This window comes from Malurus melanocephalus, unplaced genomic scaffold (assembly GCF_030028575.1).
Source record: "Malurus melanocephalus ecotype Western Australia unplaced genomic scaffold, MMel_1.1 scaffold_567, whole genome shotgun sequence".
In the NCBI taxonomy this organism is placed as follows: Eukaryota; Metazoa; Chordata; class Aves; order Passeriformes; family Maluridae; genus Malurus; species Malurus melanocephalus.
The window spans coordinates 178571-205051 of record NW_026623799.1 but is presented as its reverse complement, the minus strand read 5'-3'; the positions used below and the strand labels follow the sequence as shown (position 1 = coordinate 205051).

The window sequence follows — 26481 nt, the reverse complement described above, 5'->3', positions numbered from 1 at the left end:
GGCCCGGGGGCGGCGGCGGCGGCGGCGCGGGCGGTGCTGAGGGGCCGCGGGGCCGGGCCGGGCCCGCCGCGGGCGCCATGAGCCAGGGCGGCGGGGCCGCCAGCGAGAGCGGCGAGCCGGAGGCCAAGGTGCTGCACACCAAGCGGCTGTACCGGTGAGGAGAGGGGCGAGGGGGCCAGAGGGGATGGAGTGGCCGGGAATTGAGGGGGSWWGGGGACACYGGAGGGAGCCGCTGTCGAGAAGGARCTGGGGCGGTTCTAGGTGAGGCTGGGGAGGGCCGGTGTGGAGAGGGACGGGGGGTGACTCAGGGGGACGGGGAACATGGGGTGCCCGAGGAGAGCAGAGGGAGAATGGGACTGGGCAGGGTCTGGCGGGGACTGGGGGTAACGGGAGGGAAGGGGATTGGGGCGGGGGAGATTGGGAGAGGTTGGGGAAGGACCAAGGTGAAGGGGTTGGCGGGATGTAGGGAAGATGGAAGGGCAGGAGTTGCGGGAGTTGTCAGGGAAGGATTCGGGGGACCGGGGAAGGAGATGGCAGAATCGAGGGAACAGCAGAGAATAACGGCGTGGAGGTGCTTCTTGAATTCAGAGGAGGCTCGGGAAATGAGGGTGAAGGGGTTCGGAGGGATGTTAAGAAAATACAAGGAAAAGAGATGATGGAATTTGGGGAAGATTGTGGGAAACAGGGAAGGGGATGGTGCAGGGAAGATTGAAGTGAAGAAGTTGTGGGAAAATCCAGGGAAAAGATGCAGTGCAAAGGGAAAGGAGAAGGAGCAGGTTTAGGGAAGACTGGGGAGAGGGAGTTTGGGAAAGGGGGTTGTGTGAGATTCAGAGGAAATGAACAATACATGGAGGGGTAGCACTGGTGAAAAGGGGTCTGGTGGCTCCAGGGCAGATGAGTCAGGCTAAGGGGCGGCTGGGGAAGGAGCTGTGGGGRTTCCAGGCAAGGAGGGAGGATGGAGAGATGGGGGAAGGAGGTAGGTGGGAGAGTAAGAAGCAGGTCAGGGGTAAGGGGACACACAGGGTGATGGGTCAGGACATGGGGGATGGAAAACAGAGTTCTGYGGGATTCAGGGAGGGTAATGAGGGCTGAGGACAGATACCATGGGATAAGGGTGAGATGTGGGGTCATCCAGGGAGAGGGGGATTGGAGAGGGTGTCCCTGGTGTTGGCAGTCAGCAGCAATTACATGGGAAGTGCTGGAGAAGAGGGTGTGATGGGCAGAAGTGTGAGCCAGGGCATTTTGCTGTTGTGTGGACGGCAAGACTGCCCCAGCGCAGCTCTTTCCAGTAAAACACTCCCTGGGACTCTGGTCCCATRTTTCCATACCAKTGGAARTGGCATCAGAGAACAGGATTGGGGYACTTCTGCTGGCCTTGGTGGGCTCAGACCCCCAGAACAAGACATCCTATGGAATGAGAGGTCCTGCTGTCAACCCTGAGCTGCCTCAGCTCCACTCATAACTTGTTTTGTGAGGGTGGTCCAGAAATTGTTCCCTTCTGGCTCAGGTTCCCTGTCAGTGCAACAGATCCACAGTGGAGTTCCAGCAGCAACTGTGGGTCTCAAAGATGAGCAAAGTGATGGAGATAAGAGATGAATTTTACATTGGGTTCCGTTTCTTTTTGTCTCAGTGGTTGGCCATGTTCTTTCACATCGTGAGACCTTGCTGCCCTCCTCTGCAGCAGGGCAGGGCTTTGCCTCCTGCTGGGGCCACTGGCAGCCTCTGTGCCCAGGAATCCTCACAAGTAACCGCGGCTTTGGGTGGTGGTTATTTCTCTGTTTCTGCAATGGGCTTGGTGCAAGCACGTTCCTGTGCTTTGGAGGGTCAGTGGGTGCTTATTTTGAGGTCAGAAATGGGAGCTGGCACCTCTGTGTGCTGGTATGGGCTGCACAGTCCTGCCTGGACCGCCTTGGGCTGTGGAGCTGTGTCTGCTGCCACGCTGAGAAACCTGCAGTGATCTCAACCACGTCAGCTGGAGCAGCAGAGTGCTGTGCCTGCTGCCTCCCAAGAGGTGCAAAACGGGGCTGGAGAGGATGTGCAGGATTTTTGTGCTTCTGCCTGTGAAACAGAACGTGTTTTGTTCAAACCATCCTTGTCATGGTTCGAGACSTGTTCTGCTTTGCGCTGCTGGTGCTGCTCAGCTCATCTGACAAGTGGAAACTCACGTTCTGCTGCAGTCGGTGAGCAAACGGCCTGTGGGCAGGTGAGGGATTGGCATCCAGGCAGGGGACAGTTGTTTGCTGTTTGAATTTTTGTAGCAGAATAAGGTGTGTGGTTGCTCTAGAGCATTTTTACATTAGAAGAACCACTCCACTCCTGCAGGGACGGCTCTGCTTTAGCTGACAGAAAGCATTGTGATTTTAGCACAGGATTTATAGTACCTGCAGTGGCTACAAATTTCCATCTCTCTAGCTGACAGTTCTCTGAGCAAATTTCCACCTTAACAGTCTCTTGTCAGTTCTTCTCTGTTTCAGCCTGAAGTGGGGTTGGGTGAAGAGGGAGTTTCCTGCCCTCSAAGCAGCCCGTTGTGTGGTGACTGTGGTCTCTGGGAGCTCATGACTRTCACACTAAGTGGCGCCTTTGAGTCAGAGATGTGTGAATGTCACAGTCCAGGCTCTAAACTGTGATAGCGTTGTGTGAGTTGAGCTCAGGTCTCCAAGGTCCTTGGTGGCAAGTTAGTTGTTGGAGTGTCCTTTCAGAGATGAGGGTGCCCATCACTGCTCATGAGGGTACTCTTTGATCTTTTCCAAGTCTTCCTAGAGTGACAGCTCCCAGGTTTCACCTTGGAATGTGGCAACTGCATTATCCTGGGTGCTCTTTTACAATGCATATTGTAGCATAAGGTGAACAGGTTTATTTTACGGGTTTCTGGGTAACCATTAGCTCAAGGACTGAGCTTTACTGTTCCTGTTTGGAGCCTGTTACAGACAGTGTGATTTGTGGATTGACACATGCCAGAGCACAGATGAATGACTGCAGGTCTTTTCTCTGAGGAATGTCTTACTCCTCAGACACTGTGGCTCTTAGTGATGTACTAAATAAAGAAACAGAGGGCACAAATAATTCTCCCTGCTGCCCTGCTTCATCCCAGACTGTCAATGGCACAGAGGGAAGGGGACAGATTGGTGTCTGTGTGGCTCAAGAGGACTTGGCATTGGCCTGTTTTCCACCCTGCTTGGCACCATGTGCTGTACTTGTTTCTTTTAATAGACTGGCATCCRATGTGCCTCTTCTGTGGCTCTAATGTGCTGTCTGAAAGCAATGTTTAAACACAGCAGGTAGAAAAATGGGTCCTGGGGCAGGGTTTGTCATCTCAGCTGCTAGGGAGAGTTCAGTCCATAGTCTTGGGCCATCCAGGGCAAGATGCTAAAGTGCATTTTCATCAGTATGTGKTCCATAGTGCTGGTGTTGGTGTTTCCCAGCGTTCTTGGAGTCWGGCTAGCTCCTGTCCCTTTTGTCCTCACCAAGTCTCCTTTCCTCAGCACTGCAGATGTAGGATCCTGGCAGGTCATCACCAGCTGTCACAGATTCTGCTTGACTCCTGCCTCCTTCTGTTCCAGCAGCACCATGGGACCTATACAGGCCAGGCAATGTTTCAGCTGAGGCCTCCTTTAGGGCTCATGAACCACATCCCAGTGTGGCAGCCTTGCTGCTCTCTGGTCATGAACTCTGTTTCTTTACAAATCCTCTTAAAAAAACAGCAGAAACACCAAGTGCCTGCATGGGCCCATCCAGGGCTGTTGTAGAAAACTTGGTTGTATGGCAGATGCCCTCCAGACCACCTCGAGGGGATGGTGAAATGCCCTCCTGTGCCCCTGCTGAGTCTGTGCCCTGAAAGAAACTTTTCCATACTTCTTGGTTGGCAGGCCACTGGGATCATTTCCCACACTGGATGTCATGGACATGTGCACTTGTATCATAGGATGCACACAGCTGAGATTYGGTGTTGARGGAATGTTATTTTACAGCTGTTTTWCTGTCTATATCAGGAATCAATGATTGTAGTTTTTCTATAGTTCTCTCTGGGAATCAAATGAACCAGCAGTTCCCTTTTCCTCTGGTCACCCTTTGCACAGGAAGCCAGTCAGCTCATCGTGCACTGGGRGACATGCAGTAAGGAGATGGGCATTGCCTGTGCTTTGTGGGGATCTGTTGTGGGGAAACTAAACAGGGGAGCTTGTTGGAATGCCCCAGTGCCAGTATGAACTTGGCTGGGTGCTGCATACTCAGTGCCTGTTTACCTATAAACCAAAATGTATTTTACTTGCTTCTTTCCTTGCTGTGAGGGTATGTGGCTGTCAGAGTTTGCAAATGCCCTTCAGCCATATGAGAAAGAGGCCAGTGAGCACAAAGGGCTGGATGTCAAGGACATAATAGGATTTTGTGTGGGATTCTTACTATCTCTTTGGGTTTCTTCATGATTATTCAGTAAGAAATTGGTTCAACTCTATGGTGTTTTGATCTCCCAAGGCATTACACGAGATGCTTCTGTTCCCCATGTTTCCCTTTTCCTGTCAGCTTCTGTGGTTACTGGAAACAAGTGATGTTTCGTTACCTTGAGTGAGAGGCTTTCTGTTTCATGGCAGGAGATGGGACATTTTCTCTTCAAGCTCTGGAATGTCCTGGGGCTTTTTTTCAGGGAGGTTCCTTTGGGTGTAGTGAGTTTGTGAAGAGAGGTGGGCCTTGCTGGGAAGAGGCTGGYACAGGAAACTGTCAGTTACTTGGCAGTAATATCTTTAGTTTTCAATGAAGTGGTGGTGGTTTCAGCCTCCCAAAACATGAGCTTGCAGGCTTTGCCTTGGATTGCCATGTGCTCCTGGCCACCATCAGTGCAAGAGCAGCAGGCTCAGTCATTGCATGGTGCTGAGTGTGATGGGGGAGTTCCTGATCTGYGGGTGACAGAGATTTCGGGATGGGGAGCAGACTGGCTGCAGAACCTGACTGCTCTGCATGGTGGGAMTTTGCTCTGGTCCTGCCTTCTGTGTTCACAATGCATTGCACTAATGGTGCTGAAAGTCCCTGGGTTTATTTCATTCTAGTGTTCAGAATTGTGGTGTGATTTGTTCACAGCTATGAACTTTTGAGTGCTTGAGATTTGCACATGGTGTGGGATTCTTCCTGCAGGGGCAGGCTCTTGGGCAATGATGCACCAAAGTACTTTTTTGCATGGCTCCGAGGTTTGGAGGTCGCTTGCTCTGTGTTTTAGGTGGCTTTCAGGGGACAAAACCTTGGAACAAATTTCCTCTTCTTCCTCCAGGGAGGGGCTCTTGGGCAATGATGCACCAAAGTACTTTTTTGCATGGCTCCGAGTTTGGAGGTCGCTTTCTCTGTGTTTTACATGGCTTTCAGGGGGCAAAACCTTGGAACAAATTTCTTGTTCTAGGCTATGTTTGAATATCTGTTGCCTGTCACTGAAAAAACTTTAAGGGGTTTAACCAGTCAATCCCTGCAGCAACGATGGGGAAGTTTTGGCATATGAGAGACTTGAGCTGCCTTCTTTTAAAGACAGGTTGGTAAGGAAACAGGAATTGGTGGTGGTTGGATTCTTACACCATTAACACCCCATCAAAACAGTAATTACTAGAATTCAATAATTTTTTAAAATCACACAATTAAAGGTATTTAAATGAAACTGGGTGTAGTATAGCAGGTTTAATTGCTGAGGTTGCTAATGTGTCCAGAGACATTTCTGACTTTGCGACTGTAGAAATAATTGACATATTTGATCAGACAGGCAGCAGTAAGTGGTGATTGAACAGCTGTTTTGCTCAAAACACCTATAATGTGTGTAACTCTGCTTTTTTCTGCTTTCTGTACCCTTCTTCAAATAGAGTGCAAAAAGGAAATGAGCCACTGTGCTGTGGTGGTACAGGGCAGTGTGCTGGCAGTGGAACTAAGTAGGCCAGTGTAGTTCTGTGCAGACACACAATCTGCAGTGATCCCAACTCACCTGCTGTCCTGAAACTCTTTTTTTTTTGTTTCTGTGTTGTTGTGCAGGGCAGTGGTGGAGGCCGTGCACCGGCTGGATCTCATCCTTGGCAATAAGGCAGCTTATCAGGACGTCTTCAAGCCAGAGAACATCAGCTTGAGGAACAAGTAAGTTGGGCAGCGTGCTTGTGTTTTGTGTTTGGCTGGGGAAAATCTGTGTGAAGCAACACGTGGAGCTGTTGAATTTGCAGTTTCAATGTTTGTTTGGTTTGTTGTGTGCCTGTTGATCTGGGATTGTTCCAGGTTTTGGAAGCAGAAGCTGAATTTCAGACCTCTATTTGAGTAACACAGTCCATGTCTGGAGGCTTTCCKGGATGTCATTGATACAAATAAATTGTGTTGACCAATTCTTTCCTAATAAAAACTGTGGGACAGAAATTCCTTACACATGTGTAGAATCTTTTATCAGATTTATGGGTTGCTGAGAGGGAGGATTATTAATACTCTTTTTTTGTAGCTGTCAAGCCAATTCTTGTYATTACTGCACTTCAGGAAGTCACTGATGGCCAGCTGAGCACAGAGKGCACTAGTTTAAGWGTATGGCWTTTCCAGGTGCTCTTGCATTGGAGTGATCCAGGCTGTGATATCACTAGATAGCCTGACTGAGCCATTGTAATGGATTTGGATTTTCCTTTTCTGTGTTTTTGTAAGCTATGTTTGAGGCTGCAGCAGCTCACTGAGAATCCTCTGCTCTCTGTCCCAGGTTGCGAGAGCTGTGTGTGAAGCTGATGTTCCTCCATCCAGTGGATTATGGAAGAAAAGCAGAAGAACTGCTCTGGAGAAAGGTTTACTATGAAGTTATCCAGCTCATTAAAACAAATAAAAAGGCAAGTATCTGTGAYTCTGGCATGAGAAGGTCTCTGGCTGTGCAGTGGGTGAGGCTAAGTTTAAAGCTTTGCTTGYTTGGAGAAGCTGTGGTCTGAACCCAGGGTGGGAAGCTGGGCACTCYCAAATTCTTGTGGAGCTGCCCTGTGCCTTTGTCTGGCAGTGGGCAGGTAAGCACTAACATGCTTGTGAGAGACCTGCCATTGCAGAAGGCATTTCAACAGAATTTGCTTATTTTTTGTGTTCCCCTCTTCATAAGACAGATCTCTACAGGTAGAGWGATGGTTTTAAGAGGCTTTGTCAGTGCTGATTGTTTTTACAAGAGGTGATCAGTGGAAGATCCTCAGTGTTCTCTGATGGCATGAGCTCTCTTGGCTTTCCAGCTCTCTGGGTGCATTTAAGGTGCTCTAACCAAATACTTTGATTTTATTTATTTGTTTTTTTGTAAATATTTCTCCTTGATGTTGACCCTTAGTAAATACTACTAGAGGCAATACAGTTGAGCAGGAGGAGATGCAGAACTGTACAAAACCAGTTCCAGCTGAACTATCACTAACTTGCTTCACACTCAGTACAACTTGGCTGCCCAGGCTGACCTGTGCCCCAGACTGCACTAATGTTCTCCTTTTTCCTTCTCACAGCACATCCACAGTCGCAGCACCCTGGAGTGTGCATACAGGACTCATTTGGTGGCTGGCATAGGATTTTATCAGCACCTCCTGCTCTACATCCAGTCCCATTATCAGCTGGAGTTGCAGTGCTGCATCGACTGGACACACGTGACAGACCCTCTCATAGGTTTGTGCTATGAGTTTGCATTTGTGTGTTGGACTCATGGGCAAGGATGAATCCCAGACAGGTGACTTCCCCTTGTACTAGTTCTTTGTTTCAGCATTCAAGGGATTTTTTTTTTCTTCTGATTAGCATGTTCTCTGTTTAGAACAGGCTGTCCTGTTCTCTTTTCCATGGCACTGGGTTTTTTTTTTATTTTATAATATTAAATTAGGGAAGAAAGAAGGGTTTCTAACAGGAAGAAAACAATGTGAGAAAATTCTTTAGTAAGTGTCTGGTGATGGCAGATTCTTATGGAAAATTGAAGAGCACTGCTGGCTGTACAGAATGTTTTTAAAAGCTTAATTATAGCAGACAAACCAGGCAATAGGTTCTTGAAATCAACAGATTCCTGTCAGTACATCCTATTCACTAGATGTAAGACACTGTTTCTCCTCGTGGTGCCTCTTCTGTCTGTGCTCTCTTTGCTGTGTGGCTTTGAAACTGCTGTTGAATCTTGGACATCCTAAGGTCATGTAGCTCGTGTTAGCTAGCCCATGTAACCTTTGTGTGCCCTTAGGTGTAGGGAAATCTGAGGTATTGTATCTGTTAGGGGAGGAAGAATTACGGTATTTACAGTCCTGAAACAGCTTGAGATGGCCTGTGCATTCACATACTCAGTTACAATCTTCTGTTCTCATTTGCCTTGGGTTGTACTCAGTGGCTTCAGGGCACATATTTCTGTTGTGGGGTTGTCCAGATGAGAAATGGAACCTCTGTTTTGTGAACTGTGTTAGCAAGGGTTTAATTGATGTGCTGAAAGCTGGCAGTTGGGATCCTRGTCTTAGTTCTGGGAGATGATATCATTATCATCTTCCAAATGTTGGTTTAAAAGGCAGATGTTCCTKGTAACTGTTGCTTTTAGAAATGTTCCTCAGTACTGCAGAATTACYAAATCCTCAATGTGCACCTTCCAGGTGGGTTTGTACCCTGAGGGGTGATTGCATATGAAAGGCTCCACTTGKTCAGGTTTCTTGGTGTGTTTGGGCTCTTCAGTTAAAAGGATGCTGCAGGTGAGCATGTAGAGATGTAACAGGAGAGTAGAGATGTAATCTTTGCCTATCCAGAAAAGATAGATGTGTAAGCATCCCATATAAACTGTAGATTGGGGTGGGCACAGTTTGATGGTTATAAGAATGGGAGCAAGAGGATTCACTGCAAAAAAGGGAGGGGGGTGAGCCCCATGGTGTATGTGGACACAGATTTAAGGCTGTGTATTTGTACAATGTGACCTGTACTGATGCCTTTATGAGCCCTGAAATCAGAAACCAAACAAGATTAAAAGGATAAGAAGTGACCACTTGTTTTTTGAAGGATCCTTAAGGTGTACTCATAGTAGCAGAATGCACTCCAAAATGCACACTTGATATAGGGCTATGACACTTTTATGAGTTTAGCAAATTAGTGTAATTGACAGGAATCCCCAATTAGAAATATCGTTAATGAAGTAATTCTCCCCTTGGTTCAGCCTCCTATTGAACCCTTCCACCATGGTTCTAGCCCCACATTATTTATGYCTACATACATAGGAAAGCAGAAGAATATCATTGGTTCACTGAAGAAGTAATATTAAAATAGGATTCCAGGAATGTGTTTGTCTGAACAGAGTACTGAAAAAGTACTGGATTAAACTAAGAAACTATATAACTATACAATAATAGTCTACAAAGCTATGAATATATGAAAAATACATAAAAAGCAAAAATCTTTTGGTATCAGTACAATGACTGTTGGTAAGTGGGAACAGCTCCTCACTGATCACTGCAGCCTCCAGATTTCATGTCCACCCTTTTAGCCTCAGCCAGGATGGAAGCAAGAGTGCAGACTGGATTGGTCTTAGAAATCTTCTTTGGGATTTCTGCTTGAAGGAACTTTCTCCTCCAGAAGGTTTAAGTCCTTGGCAGCAGGAAGGCTAAAGCCAGGCTGGATCCATGACACTGGTGGCCTGGTGGCAGCAGATGCTCTCTGGAGGGGAAGCACARGCACAGCAGCCTTTGCCTTCTGATCTCTGGCTAAACAGTGGCCCCAATGGCTGGGGGAAGGTGGGATGTGCTCATCCCAGGAACTGAGTCATGTTTGATGACTTTAGTTAGTTCAGATCAGCTGGCTGCAGCCTTCCCCTGTTGCTTTTGACACTTTCCACTGCCTGAAATGCTTTTTAAAATAAATTTAATATAGAATTGACAAGGCTATTTCAGTTAGAAGGAACCTACARTTGTCCAGTCCAACTGCCTGAGCAWCTCRGGGCTGACCAGGAATTAAAGCATGTTGTCAARAACATTAYCCAAATGCCTCTTAAATAYTGAGAGGTTTGATGCATTGACTAGCTCTCTAGGAAACCCATTCTAGGCTGTGACCATTCTCTGCTAAGGAGATGCTTCCTCATATCCAATCTAAACCTCCTTTGATGCATCTTTGAGCCATTCCCATGCACCCTATCACTGGGTGCCAGGGAGAAGAGACTGGCACCTTCCCATCCTCAGGAAGCTGCAGAGAGCAATGAAGTCTCCTCCAGCCTCCTCTTCTCCAACCTAGACAAGCCTGAAGTGTGTGGCCACTCCTCCCAGGCTGTGCCTGCCAGCCCTGGTACTAGTTTGGTTGCTCTTCTGAACCCAACTGCAAAGGCACTGTTGTCCAGAGGCAGTTCTCCCTCATTCCAGCTGCCCTGTCTACAGCACATATTTCTATCCCAGTTTTAGCTTGTTTAACTTCTCTTGTTCCTTTTTTGGTTGGTCAGTTTTAAGTCTACATGTTGGTCTTGAGACAATGAGTTTGTTTCCATTTTCAGTGTTGGAGAGGGTCAGTCCCCATTATGTGTTGCTGCCCAGTGCCAGTGCATAGAGTTTGTTCTGACTTCCAGAGATTTRTGCCTGCTCCCATCCAATGGCCTCATTAGCCATATTAATGAAATCATTATTACTTGTGTTTGGTGCTGTGTTAACGTGATCACACAATCCTGTAGACAGGAATTGGCCTTTGTCCTCTCATCTGAGGGCAGGTGGAGCCAGGTYTCTGTGGCAGACCTTGTAGACAAGGTGACAGTCATTTATTTCAGTGACTGTTAGTGGTGTGATAACACACACTGGCCCCATCAGCAGGGAATCCAAGGGGAGTAGGTGAACAGCAGAGCCTGTAAGTATTTTTCTGCATTTTTTTTCTATTTTTGACAAGAGTGACCCAGTGCTGCTCTACAAGATAGCACAGCCAGCAGTTGACAGTGGGGTCTGACTGAGGGGCAAGTTTGGTTTGGGTGTCTTGGCACAGGCATGAGCAGTTCCTGTGTCTCCCCAGCAGCCTTTCTGTGTCTCCCCAGCAGCCTTCACCCAGTGCTGTAAGTTATTCTGTGCTTGCTCATAGGCTGCAAGAAACCCATGTCTGCATCAGAGAAAGAGATGGAGTGGGCACAGATGGCGTGTCACCGATGTCTGGTTTATCTGGGAGATCTAGGTAAGGACAACATTGCCTCTCAGGGCAGCCTTTAAAATGGGAAAAAGATGCTGCCTGTACCATGTGATGCTGTCGCTGTTGGGCACCAGCCATGGTTATTTGGAGATTCTGTTTCACTCTGACACCTTTGTCACAGACTGGGATAAGCTGAAGTTATCATGGCTGAACTGCTCCAAGTTGCAGGAGCTTTTTCTTTGGGCAGGTAGATGAGGAGTTTGCTGCTAATAAGCAGCTGTTGCCATGGCTGTGGATGAGTGGAAGGCTTTGCTTTTATTTATGTTGTTTGGACAGTGTGAAGGAAATTTGGAATGAGTTCAGTTCAGACTGCTTAGTTGTGACTTGCCTTACAAAGTCACTGCCATCACCACCMGTGGGACTGAAAGTCAGATTTAGGTAATATTATGCATGAATCCAGAGTTTTGCCGCTGCAGAACCCCAGGTTCTTTGTGCCTGTTTGTGTGTCATCCTTTTTGTAGCAGGCATGACTGTCCCATAGTCACGACCTCCTGAAATGTGTGGTAAGTGTGTCAGCTTCTATATAGTGAACATGTGGGAGTAAAGGCAGGGAGAAAACGTGGCTGTGTAGAAAGCAGCTCCTGGAAGTGTGCTGCAGGTACAGCTGTCTGATGCTGCAGCCTCCAAGTTGGTGAATGCTGTTTGGCATTAGTGTTGCACATGAATCAGCCTAAAAATGGCATTGCAAATAAATATCTTGTGGGGTAGCAGGAATGACTTACCTAAGTGGTGGGAGAGAAATGTGCTCACCTTTTCACGGTCTTGTCACCTGAGGTTTCCAGAATATCCATGTTTGTAAAAAAAAAAAAAAAAAAAAAAAAAAAAAAAAAAAAAAAAAAAAAAAAAAAAAAAGGAGAAAATAAACAAATAAAGTCCAGTCTAGCCACAGTCAGGTATTTGATTTAAGTCAGCTGACTTTATTTAAATTTCACATCCTGCTGTACTAGAATATAGTCTAAGGTACAGGAAAATGGAATGCTACTATGAGTTACTTCAAGGATAGATGAATCAGCACTTAACACATGGAGCAGAAGAATATTTTCTTCTTGCTCATGTGATGCTCCAAGTGTGGTGGGCTCTGCACTTGGCTGGAAGGGGCAGGAGTTGCAGTGTATGGTGTGAGCTGGTGAAAGAAAAGTGCTTCAGACAGGTCTGGCAAGCCATGTGTGTTCAGTGTTTGCCAAGAGCAGTTCTTTGGTGGATTTGTTGACTTGGCCAGTATTTCAAGTTTTGTGATATTTTTAATTTGTAGGGATATGGTGCTGCTCTGCAGCAGATACTGCCTTTGGGTTTCTGATGCATGGTGTGTGGTTTCCTTGCAGCTCGCTATCAGAATGAACTGGCAGGTGTGGACACAGAGCTACTGGCTGAGCGATTTTACTATCAAGCCCTTTCTGTTGCACCACAAATTGGTGAGTGACTTACCATGAATTTGTAATTGTTAAAATTATGTTGCTGCAATGTAAAAATAATGTACTACACTGGTCAGGTTTATATCCTGTAGCTGAGAGAGGAGTGGTTTTATCCTCTKGTTAAAGTTAATTCCTTTGAGAACTCCTCTGTTTGGCTTGCCAGCAAGAGACGTTAAAGCCAGGGTGCTGTCTGCCAGTGACCTCAYCTTGCTCATCTKAGRACCTCTGAGAAGCTCAGACTTCCCAGATTGTGGTGATGTGCTCATGGGCTAAGGGCAGATCCAGCTCTCCATTGCCAGGAGCAGAGCATTATTTGTTACCTTGTCCTTCTTACCCCTGAAAAAAAATCTCATTGCTTCTTTCTCCTTCAGAAGTGCCTCCTTCTGGGAACACATCAGTGCTGGACTAAAGGGCCTGTCATGCACTGAAGTGTGCAATTCCAGCCAAATGTTCTCTACACACTCTCTTTGCAGAGTTCTCACTGAACTCATTGATAGGCTGATCCCAAATAAAAGTGACAAAAGTTTCTGCACCACAGGAGCTGAAACAGAGCTCTCAGATGCTGATAAGATGATGTGTGTGTCAAGGAATATGGAGTCAAGGCCAYAGCACTGTTAATACAGAGGAGAAGGTGGTGTTTGCTCTTCTCTCTTACACAGATAACTGGCACAAGGTGGGGAGGATCTAAAATCTCTGTAAAATGGAAAACAAACTTTGGATGGTGGAAGGATTGAGTTGTCCAGATGTTTGTACTGTTTGTGTCTCCTGGCTTCCCTCCTGTGTGGAAATGTAGTGAAAGGGAAAGGATCAGCTTTTTAGCCAGGGCCATTGGAGAATTCCAGTGAATTCTATTACCTCTCTCCTTCCTGACAGGAATGCCCTTCAACCAACTGGGGACGTTGGCAGGCAGCAAATACTACAATGTGGAAGCAACCTACTGCTACTTACGCTGGTGAGTGCCTGTGGGTCTGTGTGCTGCTGCTGTGGGTCCCAGATCCTCTTTTCTTTACTTTGAACCTGGCACTGTTTTCAGCAGATGAGTTTTAGGGGAAGGAAAGAGATGAGTTTAGTTCACCCTTGAACAGGGCTGGTAATGAGAGTGAGCCTCAGTCATACCAGACCATTGTGCTGGTTACTGTGCAAGGCTGCACCTCGAGGGCTTTGCCTAARCCCCTTCCATGAGCAGGGAGCCAGGCTGAAAGTGGGGTGGAGGTGCTTAGGGAGGCACCCTGTGGCATGAGCTGTGTGAAATTCCTGGCTTGAAGGCACTGATTTGAGAAAATGTGTGAGCAGGGCAGGTGGGAGCTGTGAAGTGCAGTTTGCAGCCACTGGTAAGAGTTAAATTGCCCAGTATGTTCAGATGGCAGCACTGGCTACCCATCCTCATGCCTTGATGCCTGAATAATTTAATAGTGAATTAAAGCCATAAAATATGAGCAGCCTTGTAGCAAAGTAACTTTTGATGTGTCCTGTTTTGGTGCTTTAGCATCCAGTCTGAAGTGTCCTTTGAAGGTGCCTAYGGGAACCTGAAGAGGCTATATGACAAAGCAGCCAAGATGTATCACCAGCTAAAGAAATGTGAAACCAGGAAGTTGTCTCCAAGCAAGAAAAGGTAAGAAGGGAAAGAAAAGGAGAGGTGCAGGCTGAGAGTTTGCAGTGCCACTAGTTTATCCTCTGGGTTGACTGTAATGTGTTTGTGGGAAGTGGAGCTGGTARATGGGCCATTCAGCACAGTGACTGTTCCCAGAATCTTGAGAGCCCCACTCTAGATCCCATTCTTGCTCTCTTGTGTCATAATTTCAGGAGAAAAGCTAAATGCTGGCCAGGTATAAAATTTGCACTGAGAGATTTTTTCACTCTCCCCTGAGAATCAGGGACTGTTCATGAGGGTTGGGGCATATTGGTGAAAGTTGGCAGTGTATAAACTGTCCTCTTTCTCTCCAGTTTCATCCAAATGCACWTTCCAGTTGAGACCTGATATACCTGTTTGTAATAAGAGTTCTGTCAGCCCAGCCCATCTATGTGATGTGGCATCTGCATTACAGTGTTTTCTCCTCCATCTTTTTAGAGGAAAAGACATTAAGAGGTTGCTGGTGAGCTTCATGTACCTGCAGAGTCTTTTGCAGCCAAAGAGCAGGTAAGGTTATGGTACAGTATATCTTCTATTGCTAACTCACAGTAGCAGGCATTCAGAATTGGAAGGGATGGTTTCCTGTAGGATAACAGTGCCTGTGCTGAGGCTTTCTGCCAAAAGGACCAAGACTTTGGACTATCAGTGCATGGAGCATGAAGAAGATTGTGTTTCCAGGGGAGGCAGAAATACCAAGGGGTTAAATACTTTATGACTCTGTCAGAAGCCAGCCTGAGGGAGTGTTGAGCTCCTGAGCCTTGCAGCTGTCTCTGTGCTGTTCTGTGCCTTTGGTGTTTGCTTACCCCGTGCAGTCAGATGCTTTTTCCTGGCAAGCCCTGGATTCAGGCTGATGGGACAGCAAAGAGTTGCTGTCCACACATGTGCAGGGCTGTTCACTGCACTTGGAAGTCTGTAACCAAGCACCTTGTTCAAAGAAACAAACACCAAAACTTGGTTGTGTTAGAATAAATGGGAAGCTTTGCATGGCTGCATGGTTTGGGGCTTTTGGATTTTTTGTCTCTGTTAGGAGGTTTTCGGTTGATTGTAAATTAACCTCTTACTGCTTGGAACAGAATAGGTGCTTTAAAAGGCTTAGATAAAGGCTACATTAAATTCATTGTGGAATGGTTTAGGTTGTAAGGGACCCTCTGAGGATCCAGTACTTCCCCAAATTAGTGTTCTTTTTGTGAAGGTAGATGCAGATGTGAAGTTGGATGAGCTTGTGCAGAGCCTCATCACACAGACTTTTGACTGGAACCAAGKATGGAAATCCCACACCTTTCCTGGGTTTGACCACCTTCACCATGGAATTTTTTTCTTCTTACATCTAGTCTCATTTTCTTTTTCTGTGTGTACCCATAATTTCTCTTTTTTTTGCTGTGCAGCACTAAGGAGAGCTTTACTTGGTCCGCTGTAATAAGCTGTTTGGCATCTGTAAACAGAAAACACGCCCAGTGTCTTCTGTCCTTCAAGCTGAACAAACTCCATTCCCTTTCCTCTTCTCATATTTTTTTTGTCCTGGGCACCCCAAGGCTGGATACAGTGCTCCAGATGCCACCTTGTGAGTGCCTGATGGAGAGGGAGAGCACTTCCTCAGTTTCCTGGCTGTGCCCTTGCCCATGCAGCCCAGTWTGGGATTGCCTTTCCAATCCTGCCTTATGCTGAGGTGGAACTACAAGGCTTCTTWAATATCCACTCAACATGTATTTAACACATGAGATACTTGGGAATTACTTCAATGTCCCATGCACACTTTCCTCTGAAAAGGCTTTGCTGGAAGTTTCACAGGCGGGTCTGTTTTGTAACTAGGAGGTTCCCATAGCCCATTGGGTTGATCTCATGGACACTTCCTTTGAAGGACTGAATAGCTATAGAGGATTTTGGAATGTTTTTGCAGGTTAGAGACATGGGAGAAGGAAAAGCTGAGTCCCATATGTGTGGCAGTGTAATACTTTTACTGAGTAGTGCATCTGGAGCTTTTGCTCCCTTTGGCATTTAATGGCCACTGCTGAGCTCCCAGGGGAARATTCATCTGGTTTTAGATGATCCATCTCTATGTATTGTTTGTCTTTAGTTTAGCAACTTTGAAGAGGAAAACATAATCTAATTAATGTCACTTGCTTCCCATAGCTGTTGTTGYCTGCAGTATATTCCCTGGTGCTTCATCCTGCCTAGTGCTAAAGGACAGCCTAACTGCCAGTTTTGTTTCAGTTTCTGGGCAGACATAGCCAGGAACATGAATCTTGAGTTAATGATTCTTATTTATTTTTCACTCCTTTTAAGCTCCTTGGATTCTGAGCTGACATCTCTCTGCCAGTCTGTGCTGGAGGATTTCAACCTGTGCTTGTTCTACCTGCCATCCCCTCCTAACCTGAGYTCAACTAGTGAAGATGAAGAAGAGTATGAGAGTGGCTACTCCTTCCTTCCTGATCTCCTGATCTTTCGCATGGTGATCATCTGCCTTATGAGTGTTCACAGCCTCAAGAGGGCAGGTAACCTAAAAAYTTTGTGGTGAACATCCAGCAATTAGGCTGGAGATGCTGTCTGAGGTGTTCATGTTGTGGCCTAGTGCTCACCTCCTCCACCTCTCTGTGCTGTCTGATTGCAGGTTCCAAGCAGTACAGTGCAGCCATTGCCTTCACCCTGGCTCTCTTCTCTCACCTGATCAATCACGTCAATATTCGCCTCCAGGCAGAGCTAGAAGAAGGTGAAAATCCYGTCCCAGCCTTTCAGAGTGATGGCACAGGTAAGAGAACAGAAACAACAGCACCTGGTTGCCTATAGGGCTGGCTTTCCCCTCTGTCCCCCTCTCTCCCCCAGGCATGGGTTTTGTGATACAGAAGTGTCTTGATCTTTCACTACTGGTCTGGAATCCCCAAAAATGATGGGAGATGTGTTGAGCCATCTCTACTTGGATGCTCCTTCTGAGTGTCTGAATCACTGCAGGATGGACATGTAGCTTTCCTTAAAAGGAGTTTGCTTTCTGTATTTCTTGGCAGCTCATTCATCATCTGGTTACCCCAATCTGAGACTTCATTCTCTGTCTCTGTTTGCTGTTATTTACTGGCTGTTTTCCTCCTCCACTGAGGAGATGGATTTTGGATGAAACACCTGGGCTGCGGGAGGCAGAAGGGGGTGAGTGGGGGTAAAGGAGATAGGCCCTCTCAGCATACCTCATTTTTGCTCAGGCAAGAGTAGCTCTTGAATTTCTGTGGGATTTTATTGAGCAGAGAATAAAACTGCTGAACCTTTCCCCCTGCAGACCATTTGCAGTACCTCACTGAACACAGGGTGAGGGAGTTCCTGGTAAAAGCAACAATGAACGGACCCTTCTCTGTGGGTTTTGATGTTGTCAGGGTGATCCAGGGCTGCTGGAAAGGCTGTAAAGGAGTATGTTGGTCAAAAAAGAGATTGGCTCAGCTCAGTGTAGTTGCAGAGCACATGTCCCTGTCTTTGGTGGGTCGCTTGGCTCTATGACTGTAGAAAGCTGAGGAGGAGAGTTAGAATTCAGCTGTATTTTATGTTAGTTTATCAGCATTCAGCACTGAGGCTTCCTGGTAACAGTGTCTCAGTTTGAGCAGTAGGAATCCCAGCTTCCCAGGTGCTTTTGGAAAGTGAGTCTTTCTTCTGGGGTTGCTTATTCTGTGGTGGAAGACACTGATGGAAGTGATGGCTGAAGTTTGCAGCCCTGATGCCCTGGGCTCMGGGCTGGCATGCAGCAGCTGGTGGAACAGACTGCAACTTTAACTTGTATTCTCCATGTAAATGCAGATGAGCAGGAGCCACGGGAGCCTGTGAACTCGATTGAGAAGGAAGCTGAAGCTGAGTTGGTCAATCATCAGCCCAGTGAGGAACAGAGGAAGAACGACTGTAAGAAAAGCAAAAAATACTCTCGTCTCTCGTGTCTGCGCCGCCGCCGCCATCCYCAGAAGGTGGATGAGAGCGACCTGAGTGAGGGCTTTGACTCTGACTCCAGCCAAGGCTCCATCAAGGGCAGTGATGGCTCAGAGAGTGGTTCAGAGAAGAGTGATGAGGAAGCAGAAGCTGCTTTTGATGTGGAGACAGACTCTGACATGAACAGCCAAGAATCTCGGTCTGACCTGGAGGACATGGAGGATGAACCGGGTGAGGAGGGAAGTGGCCAAGCCAAAAGTGGGCCCAAAGAGGCCTTAAAAAACTGTGTGGATGGCAGTGGGCTGGGGGACTCCAAGAGCCCAAGCATCTCTAAAATGGAGGCTGTGGATCCAGCAGTCAATGGGCCAGCTTCCCTGAGCACAAATGATGCAAGCATAGCCAGCAATCTCCAGGCCATGTCCACCCAGCTGTTCCAGACCAAACGCTGCTTTCGCTTGGCTCCCACATTCAGCAACATCCTGCTGAAACCCAACAGTGAGCCTCCTGCCTTGAAGGATGGAGTGGAGAGCAAGCCATGTGTCAATGGAGATCTGGAGAAGCCCAGCTTGGCAGAGCAAGGTAAGGGCCTTATTGCAGTTTTGTGTAGAAAACTGCTAACTATAGCAGTCTGTTTGCTCAATCTGTTGTTTCCTGTGGTGCAAGCTCTCCTTCGGCCATATTTGGAGGAGTTTGGAGCACAAGCAGGGGGCAGGCCTTGGGTTGTGCATTTCCTGATGGAAAAGCTTTACTTTTGCTGCCCTGCATGYAGGAGTATGTGCACTGAACAAAAGAGAGACCTGCAGCCAGGCAGGGTTACCAGAACAACTTCTGCTCCACAGACTAAATGCTGAACAGCTCTGATAATCACAAGCTCACAGGCTGGTTTGTTTGGAAGGGATTTTAAAGCCTGTGTTGTTTCATCCCTCTTCCACTAGACTAGGTTGCTCCAAACTACATCCAGCCTGGCCTTGAACACTTCCAAGGATGGGGCAGCCGCAGCTTCTCCTGGCAGCCTGTGCCAGAGCTTCACCACCCTCACAGGGAACAATTCCCAATATCTCATCTAAATTTACCCTCCTTCAGTTTAAAGCCATTCCCCCTTGTCCTGTCCAGTACCTTGTCAAAGTCCCTCTCCAGCTCTCTTGGAGACCCTTTAGGCACTGGAAGGATCTCTGAGGTCTCCCTGGAGCCCTTACTTCTCTAAACTGAACACACCCTGTTCTCCCAGCCTGTCTCCAGAGCAGAGGGCTCCAGCTTTTCACTCATCCTTCACTTCTGTAACCCCCTTGTAGAGGACCAATTAATTTATCAGGCATGATTTGTCTTAGTGAAGCCATGTTAGCTCCAGAGGATTATTCCAGCAGATGTTAAAGATTGCATCTTTCCTTTTCTCTTGTGAAATATCWAATCAGACACTTACTGTTGCTTCTGGTGGCAGCCAGTGCAACTGGAGGACAGAAAATTCTCCATGAGATGACAGATTATCAGCCCAAAGCCCATGTAGGAGTTTATGTGTAAAATGTGACCCAGGTGCATGTGAGAGGCATCAAGGGTCTTTCTGTGACCCCCTGAATGTGCCTCTCTGAGTGTTCCATGCTGAACCCTTGGGAGATGCTCGGAAGGTGGAGCTTCGATTCTCCCTTGCACCCAACTGACACAACTGAGTGATGTTCTGGGCAAAAACAGCTGGAAGGGGAGATCAGATGCACTACAGGGAGTTGTTTGTATTTCATTTAAAACCACATGGGCCTGGCTGGTCTTGTTTGTCATTCCTCCCAGCTTCCCTGGAGCAAGGAAACATTTTGCATCCTGCTGCCAAATCCAGCTGGCCTCCATGACTGGCAAGATTCAGGCTTTGCCTGGGCCATAATGTCAGTGTTCACTGGCTCTCAGCACTGAAAGAGATGGGGGTAAAGGAAGAAACAAATGGGGTTAGGTCTGTTTAACCCTTTGCCTCAGTGGTTATGTACATGTTGCAGCTCCAGGAATGCGTGGCCACAATACCTTTAGAGGTATAGAAAATGGAATGAGTTCATTGTGTGCTTTTTAACTTTGACCTCTCCTTATCTCTGCTGTGTCCAAACTATTGTTTCATGGTGTAACACTATCAGGGGTGGGTTCTCAATCAATATTCTCCTTCCTTGTGATTCYTAGGGTTTATAGAATGCCCATAGCTGTGCTAATACACAGCGATGGCAGCACTTGAAATAAGGGGTTATAGCAAGATGTGTCATTAATTCCCATCATGATCTCAGGTCATTCGTGTCACATGTGGCTTTGAGATCYTCAGGTCTGGAGAATTAGAAAAGTGCAAAGAATATGTTCAATATTTAAAATTCTCCAGGCCCTGACTCACAGGACAGYCCTGCCATTTCCTTCTCTTGTCTGGCCCGAAGCTGGGAGCATKTTGGCCTCACAGATTTGTTCCCTGCAGGAAATGCTCTGTTCTTTGTGCCAGCACATGCTGCCCCACTCTGTCAGCAAGCATCTTGGGAAGCTGCTGCAGAGGTTAGGCATTGGTCAAACCTGCACAGGGTGATTTTAACCCTCTTCTCCCAAGGAAGGAAGAAATGCAGGAGTGATACATTTTGGTAACAGCACAGGGGACAGGGACTGGTTTTGTGAGGATGTGTGATGGCACTGAGTATTTAAACTCAACTCTTACCAGCTCAGTGCTGTTCTGACACCATCAGGGCTTGGCATCTCAGGGGGTTTAACAGTTGCCATCTTGCACTTGCCTTTATTTTCCAGATGATGTGTCTGACTCCGAGGAAAGCATTTCAAGTAACAAATCCTGCAGAAATGAGCGATCCCTTCAGGAGAAGTTGGAGATTGTGACCCATGARGGGCTGCTGCTTACTGTCAAGGTGTTCCTGGACTGGCTGAGGACAAACACGGACCTCATCATCATGTGTGCTCAGGTGGGGATGGTGTYGGGGGTTCATTCTAAGGTTGTGTCTACTCAACTTGCTTGGGCTGGTTGCAGCCATGGCCCCAGTGCTGGGCAGAGGGTGATGTTACATCCCTCAACATCTGATTTAAGCTAATCTGGACCTAAGAAGGACAGTGGGGTTTACTCTTCATAAAGCACTGTGAGGGTTGTGAGATGCTGGAAAACCTAAGCAGTCTGGTTGTTGTCTATGCCTGTCTTGACATTTTCTGTGTTCTGTTCCTGCAGAGCTCTCAGAGCCTGTGGAACAGGCTGTCTGTGCTCCTGAACCTTCTGCCTTCTGCTGCAGACCTGCAGGAATCAGGTACTGGAGAAGGAAGTGGCAATGTTGTGTTTCACCAAGCCTAGTCATGAGTGATTCCCAGGGTGTGTGAGAGGGCAGGGGAGGAGGATTTTCTAGTAGCAGTTTTTACAAGCACAGCAGGAGGTGACACATATATGTGTTGTTTTATTATTTAAACACCATTCCAGTTAAATACTGTCCCATAGTCTTTAGAATCATAAAATCATAGAACATCCTGAGTTGCAAAAGACTCCCCTGCTCCAGGATCAAGTCCAACTCCTGGCYCTGAYAGGACAACCCCAAAAATCACACACAAAAAATGCTATATTGATGTGTTAATATGGCTGGCAACATACTGAAACACTGACACCAGCATGTGAGAATCCATGTGTTGCTAACTTCTGCACCTGGCACTGAATTTCACTCCTGTAAGGCTGTGATTTTGTTATAGTAATACTGGAAAATAGTTTTGGAGCTCCAGCTGTTCATAATGTGCCCTGTGCCTCTTCAGGGCTGAGCCTGAAGATCCCCATTGGTTCATGAGAAGCAGAATTTTAAACAGGATGGGAAAGCCATCCCTCCAAATAGGAGATTTCCCAGAGTCCATGGGCAGACARTTTGGGAGAGTTACTCTTTATATTGTGGGTGGTCTTGTGGTTCCTCCTTAAGCCCATGCTCACAGGACATGTGTCCTTAACACCTCTGCCTGTGAGCATTCCAGGTCATGTGCCTTAAAGCAATTTTACTCTTTGCCCTCTAATGAGTCATTCTGTTCTCCTTCTTGCCCTTTCTCTSCAGGGCTGGCCCTGTGTGATGAAGTCAAGGACATCCTGAGTGATGCTGAGCTCCCAGACCTGAAGGCCAACCTGCTGCTCCCTGAAGATGTGGCCCTGCGCAATCTCCCTGCTCTGAAAAATGCACACAAGAGGTTTAACTTTGAGCAGGACCGGCCCATTTTCTCAGCAGTTGAGGAGGTGAGTTGGGATAAAAAATCAGAAAAAAATCAAACCTGATTGTTGTTTTGTMTGGTTACTTTTCCCAGCACTGAAGGTCTGAGCAGAGGTTTATGGAGCAGGTGTGGAGGGTGCTGCTGGTGTTTCCTAAGCTTTTTTTTTGAGTTGAGGAAGCCCAGCTGGCACCCCTAAACCTTCTGGCCAGCTGTCACCTTTCCAGCAGCCCCATCCTGCAGTCTTTGACTTCAGAAAAGATCAGAAATCCATCAGAATTAGGCATTTAATAGCAGCTCCTGCCTTCAAAAGCTGAGCTGCAACCCTGTGGTTGCTGTGGCTGGTGACTGCCTGCTGCTTCCTTGCAGTCTGTCGTGAGGATCTGCTGCATTCGGAGCTTTGGCCACTTCATTACCCACTTGCAAGGCAGCATCCTGCAGTTCAACTCAGAGCTTGGTATCTTCATCAGCATAGCACAGTCAGAGCAAGACAACTTGCTGCACCAGGCCCAGGCACAGTTTCACATGGTGAGTTGGCAGAGGTGGATGAATTCTCTGTACTTGGCACAGTTTCRTGCAGGTTACTATTGGGTTGTAACTATAATCACAGATCTTTGGGAGGAGATGAAATTTCTGTTCCTTAAAGCTATTCTAGTGTCCCCTTTTCACCCTGTGTTTCTGGAAGTGTGTGCCAGTGTCAGCTGGTGTGTTTCCTGCTAACTGATATGGAAGTTTGGTTTTACAACTAGGCTGCAGAGGAAGCTCGTCGGAACAGGCTCATGAGAGACATGGCCCAGCTTCGACTGCAGGTAGGAGATACTGGTTCCAGCATGAAAACCAGCAGGGTAGTGTCTGGAATGTCAGAACCTGGGAAGGGAAGGGAGAATTCTCTGCTCCTGTCCCWCACAGAGGCAGTAAATCCATTCTGCATAGACTGAACTGTAGAATATCTCAAGTTGAAAGGGATCCATGAGGATCATGGAGTCCAGGTCCCTGCCCTTCATGGGGCTACTTTAAACTGAGTGCCCAAGAGTGTTGTCCAGGCACTCCTTGAGCTCTGGCAGGCTTGGTGCCACAGCCACCTTCCTGGGGAGCCTGTCCAGGAACCAGCCACCCTCTGGGGGAGGAACCTTTTCCATATGTTCATCCTGAACTTGCCCTGGTGCAGCAGTGAAGCTGGGAATGCAGTGAACCATATCCTCATGTCCTATTGCTGGTCACTGCAGAGAGTAAGGCAGCACCTCCTGCTTGCTGAGCCCCTTGAGGAGGGTGTAGGCTGAGATGGAGGGGTGAGCCTCAGCCTTCTCTGCTCCAAGCTGAGTAAACTGAGTGASCTCAGCCACTTGAGGCTTTTCACCATCCTGATCGTCCTTCTCTGGGCACTGTAATACTTTGATGCCCTTCTTATATCAAAGTGCCCAAAACTGTTCAGAATACCCAAGGTGGGGCAGCACTAGGCAGCACAGAGTGGGAACTGTCACCTCTTGCTGACCCTCCACTGCATCCAGCCCTCTATTCTGTGTGCTTGGAGGTTGGAAGGGCCCAGTGGAGCTTTGTAGGCCAAGTTTTGCCCTGTTTAGTGGTCTGTTTCAGCATAAATRTGAAATGAGTGTCTCTGCCTGTGTGTTTCCAGCTGGAAGTGTCTCAGCTGGAGGGAAGTCTCCAGCAGCCCAAGGCACAGTCAGCCATGTCTCCTTACCTTGTCCCGGACACCCAGGCCCTCTGCCAGCACCTGGCTCTGGTCAAGCAGCTGGCCACTAGTGGGAGGTTCATAATCATCATCCCTCGGACAGGTATGGGCACTCACAGCAGGTAACTGGCAGGTARCARTGGCTGCCTGCTCCATCCCCTCCAYGCTGGGAGCAGGGCCCCGGGTGGTGGCTTGCCCTCCTCCTGTTCTTATGTTTGACTTCATCTGGAGCAGTGGCAACACCGTTTCAGTGTTGCTTTTGGGGCTTGYTCTATGTGTGGCCTATACTTGGGATTTTGACAGTGTGTCAGAACAGTTGAGAGAGTTCCTGTTCCCCCTCTCCCTCTCCTTCTGGCAGCTATGCATCAGACAGAGTTCTGTGGAATGGGGCATACTTGACACCCCTGGATTAGTTTGCAGAGGTAAAACTGTAAACAAGATGGTTTTGTTTCTTTTTCTGTTAGTTATTGATGGCCTGGACTTCCTGAAAAAGGAGAACGCCGGTGCTAGGGACAGCATTCGGTATCTGGAGGCAGAATTTAAAAAGGGAAACAGGTAAGAACAGCAGAGCAATGGAATTTTCCCTTGCTTTTGGAATGGGTGGGCTTTGGGGTGGAGCAGGCTGTGGGATCTCTTGGAGCAGAGTGAGGAGTTGGCTGAGGGAAAGCCAGACTTTGGGAATGGTGAAGTAGCAGATTCAGCAGCTGGTTCTCCAGATGTGCTGGTAGTTGCTGCTCAGCTGTGAAGTGCAGCTGCTTCTGAGGAATGGAGTTGCATCTCTGTCGCTGTATAAACTGTAGCAGTGACCTTTGCCACTGCACTGGGAGTACTGGAAGAGCGGGACTGTGCCCAGGTGCTCTGCAGAAGCACAGTTGAGAGGACAAACTGTATCTTTCAGGCCAGTGTCAGGGCTGATGGGCCTGAGATGTGTGGTACTGTGAGGCTGGTGAAGCAGGGAGGTGATCAAGGGGATTCAGAAAATTCCTTAGATGGGCCTTTGGGTGTTAAATTTGGGTTGGTGGGAGCCTTGCAGCACCCAGAGGAGCTGCTGTAGAGCACTGACTTCAGCCTGTGTGCCAATCTCTGTATGAGCTCAGACACTYTGCTCTCTCCTTAGGTACATTCGTTGCCAGAAAGATGTTGGGAAGAGCTTTGAGAGGCATAAATTGAAGAGACAAGATTTAGATGCCTGGTAAGATTTCAGCATCTGAAGGTGCACTGGTTCCCAGCAGGGGGGTGGCTTTGGGGAGAGGTGTTAGCACAGGGACCCACTGCAGAGCTTGTTCTGTGTGAGTTATGATGGCATTCCTGGAAATAGGAACATCCATCTGTGCAGCTTAAACCAAGCACTCTGCGCTCAAAAGGCTCTCAGAAGAGTCCTTCAGGAGAGCAGGAAAGCAGCCCTGCTCCCCACTTACCCTTCTGAGCAGATGCAGTCCTCCCACTGACCCTCTGTTTCTCTTTTCTGTCAGGAATCTCTATAAAATACTGGACAGCTGCAAACAACTGACTGTGTCCCAGGGGAGTGGAGAGGATGACACCACGGGAATGGTCACCATCATCACGGGCTTCCAGCTGGAGGACCCGAGCACATTCTCAGTGCCCATGCAGGTCATTAGCTCTTGTCTGGCTGAGCCATTCTCCTTCTTAGCAAGGATAAAATATGATCAATAGGAAAGAGRTTTTTTTTTWAATGTTTTTTTGCCTTGGCTGATAACTGTCCTGGGTTCCCCAAAGTTACTTTATAGGTTGAGATTGCTTATTCCTTCAAGGCTTCTTGATTTTGTGGTACAGGGAATTCTGGGAAAGGTGGGAGAATTGAATTTCATGTCTCTGCAGGCCTCTTGTACCAGAGCAACAAGAATTAGGAGTATTTGGCCTTCCAGCTGTGTCAGGCTRCCAGAGAGTCCCCAGGTTGGGAATGGCAGCTGTCTTGATAGGGCAAGTTAAAAATTAACCACCTGTTTTGTCTGTGTTTGCTTGCAGTCTGCCATCCAGGCAGCCGCCAATGCCAGCATAGAGATAAAAAATGTTCTGGAGTTCTACAAGCAGTGGAAAGAGATGGGCTGATGATCAGAAAGGCATCAGGTTGGTGAACCTTTCTCTCCCCCTCTCGGAACGTGCAGCGTCTGAACGAAGGAAACAACAATCTGGGCGACACTTAAGACATGAAGAAGCAGCAGCAGCAGCAGCAACAGCAACAAAAATACCTACCCAAATGAATAAAAAAAAAAAATAATCCAATGTGGGCACGCACACCRACACCCTCCACCTGCATCCTGACCAGACGGTTGTACAGCTCCGATGGCGCCAACTGCTCTGAGAGAGGCTCCTCGGCGTGGCCGGGGCAGAGCTCTGCCCTTCTCCCAGTCGGCAGAGATGGGCGAGAGATGGGCAGTCCTTCATCCCCCTCCTTCCTCCCAAAGCTTGCTTGGCCAGCAGAAACAGGCCGGTGGTTCAAAGTGTGGACTTTACAACACCGATCCAGCGCAGCAGAAGCGGAACCCTCCGGCATGGGAAAGAAGATCCAAAGAGTGTTTTGCTCTTGTTTGGCAATCTGGGGACAGGAA

General features: G+C 47.7%; 1 protein-coding gene across 1 annotated transcript; it reads left to right on the top strand.

Moving 5' to 3' along the window:
- The first annotated feature begins 23 nt into the window (after positions 1–23).
- Positions 24–26108, top strand: SMG5 (SMG5 nonsense mediated mRNA decay factor). The gene is made up of 22 exons (XM_057382431.1): positions 24–154; positions 5998–6096; positions 6692–6815; positions 7455–7611; positions 11002–11091; positions 12429–12518; positions 13392–13470; positions 14005–14130; positions 14587–14655; positions 16432–16640; positions 16757–16894; positions 17920–18621; positions 20794–20963; positions 21221–21296; positions 22074–22249; positions 22591–22749; positions 22971–23030; positions 23855–24014; positions 24376–24466; positions 25029–25103; positions 25384–25522; positions 25898–26108. Exons 1-22 carry the CDS (start codon positions 78–80, stop codon positions 25979–25981), a joined length of 3150 nt encoding a protein of 1049 aa, XP_057238414.1. The 5' UTR covers positions 24–77; the 3' UTR covers positions 25982–26108.
- Positions 26109–26481: the final 373 nt, after the last annotated feature.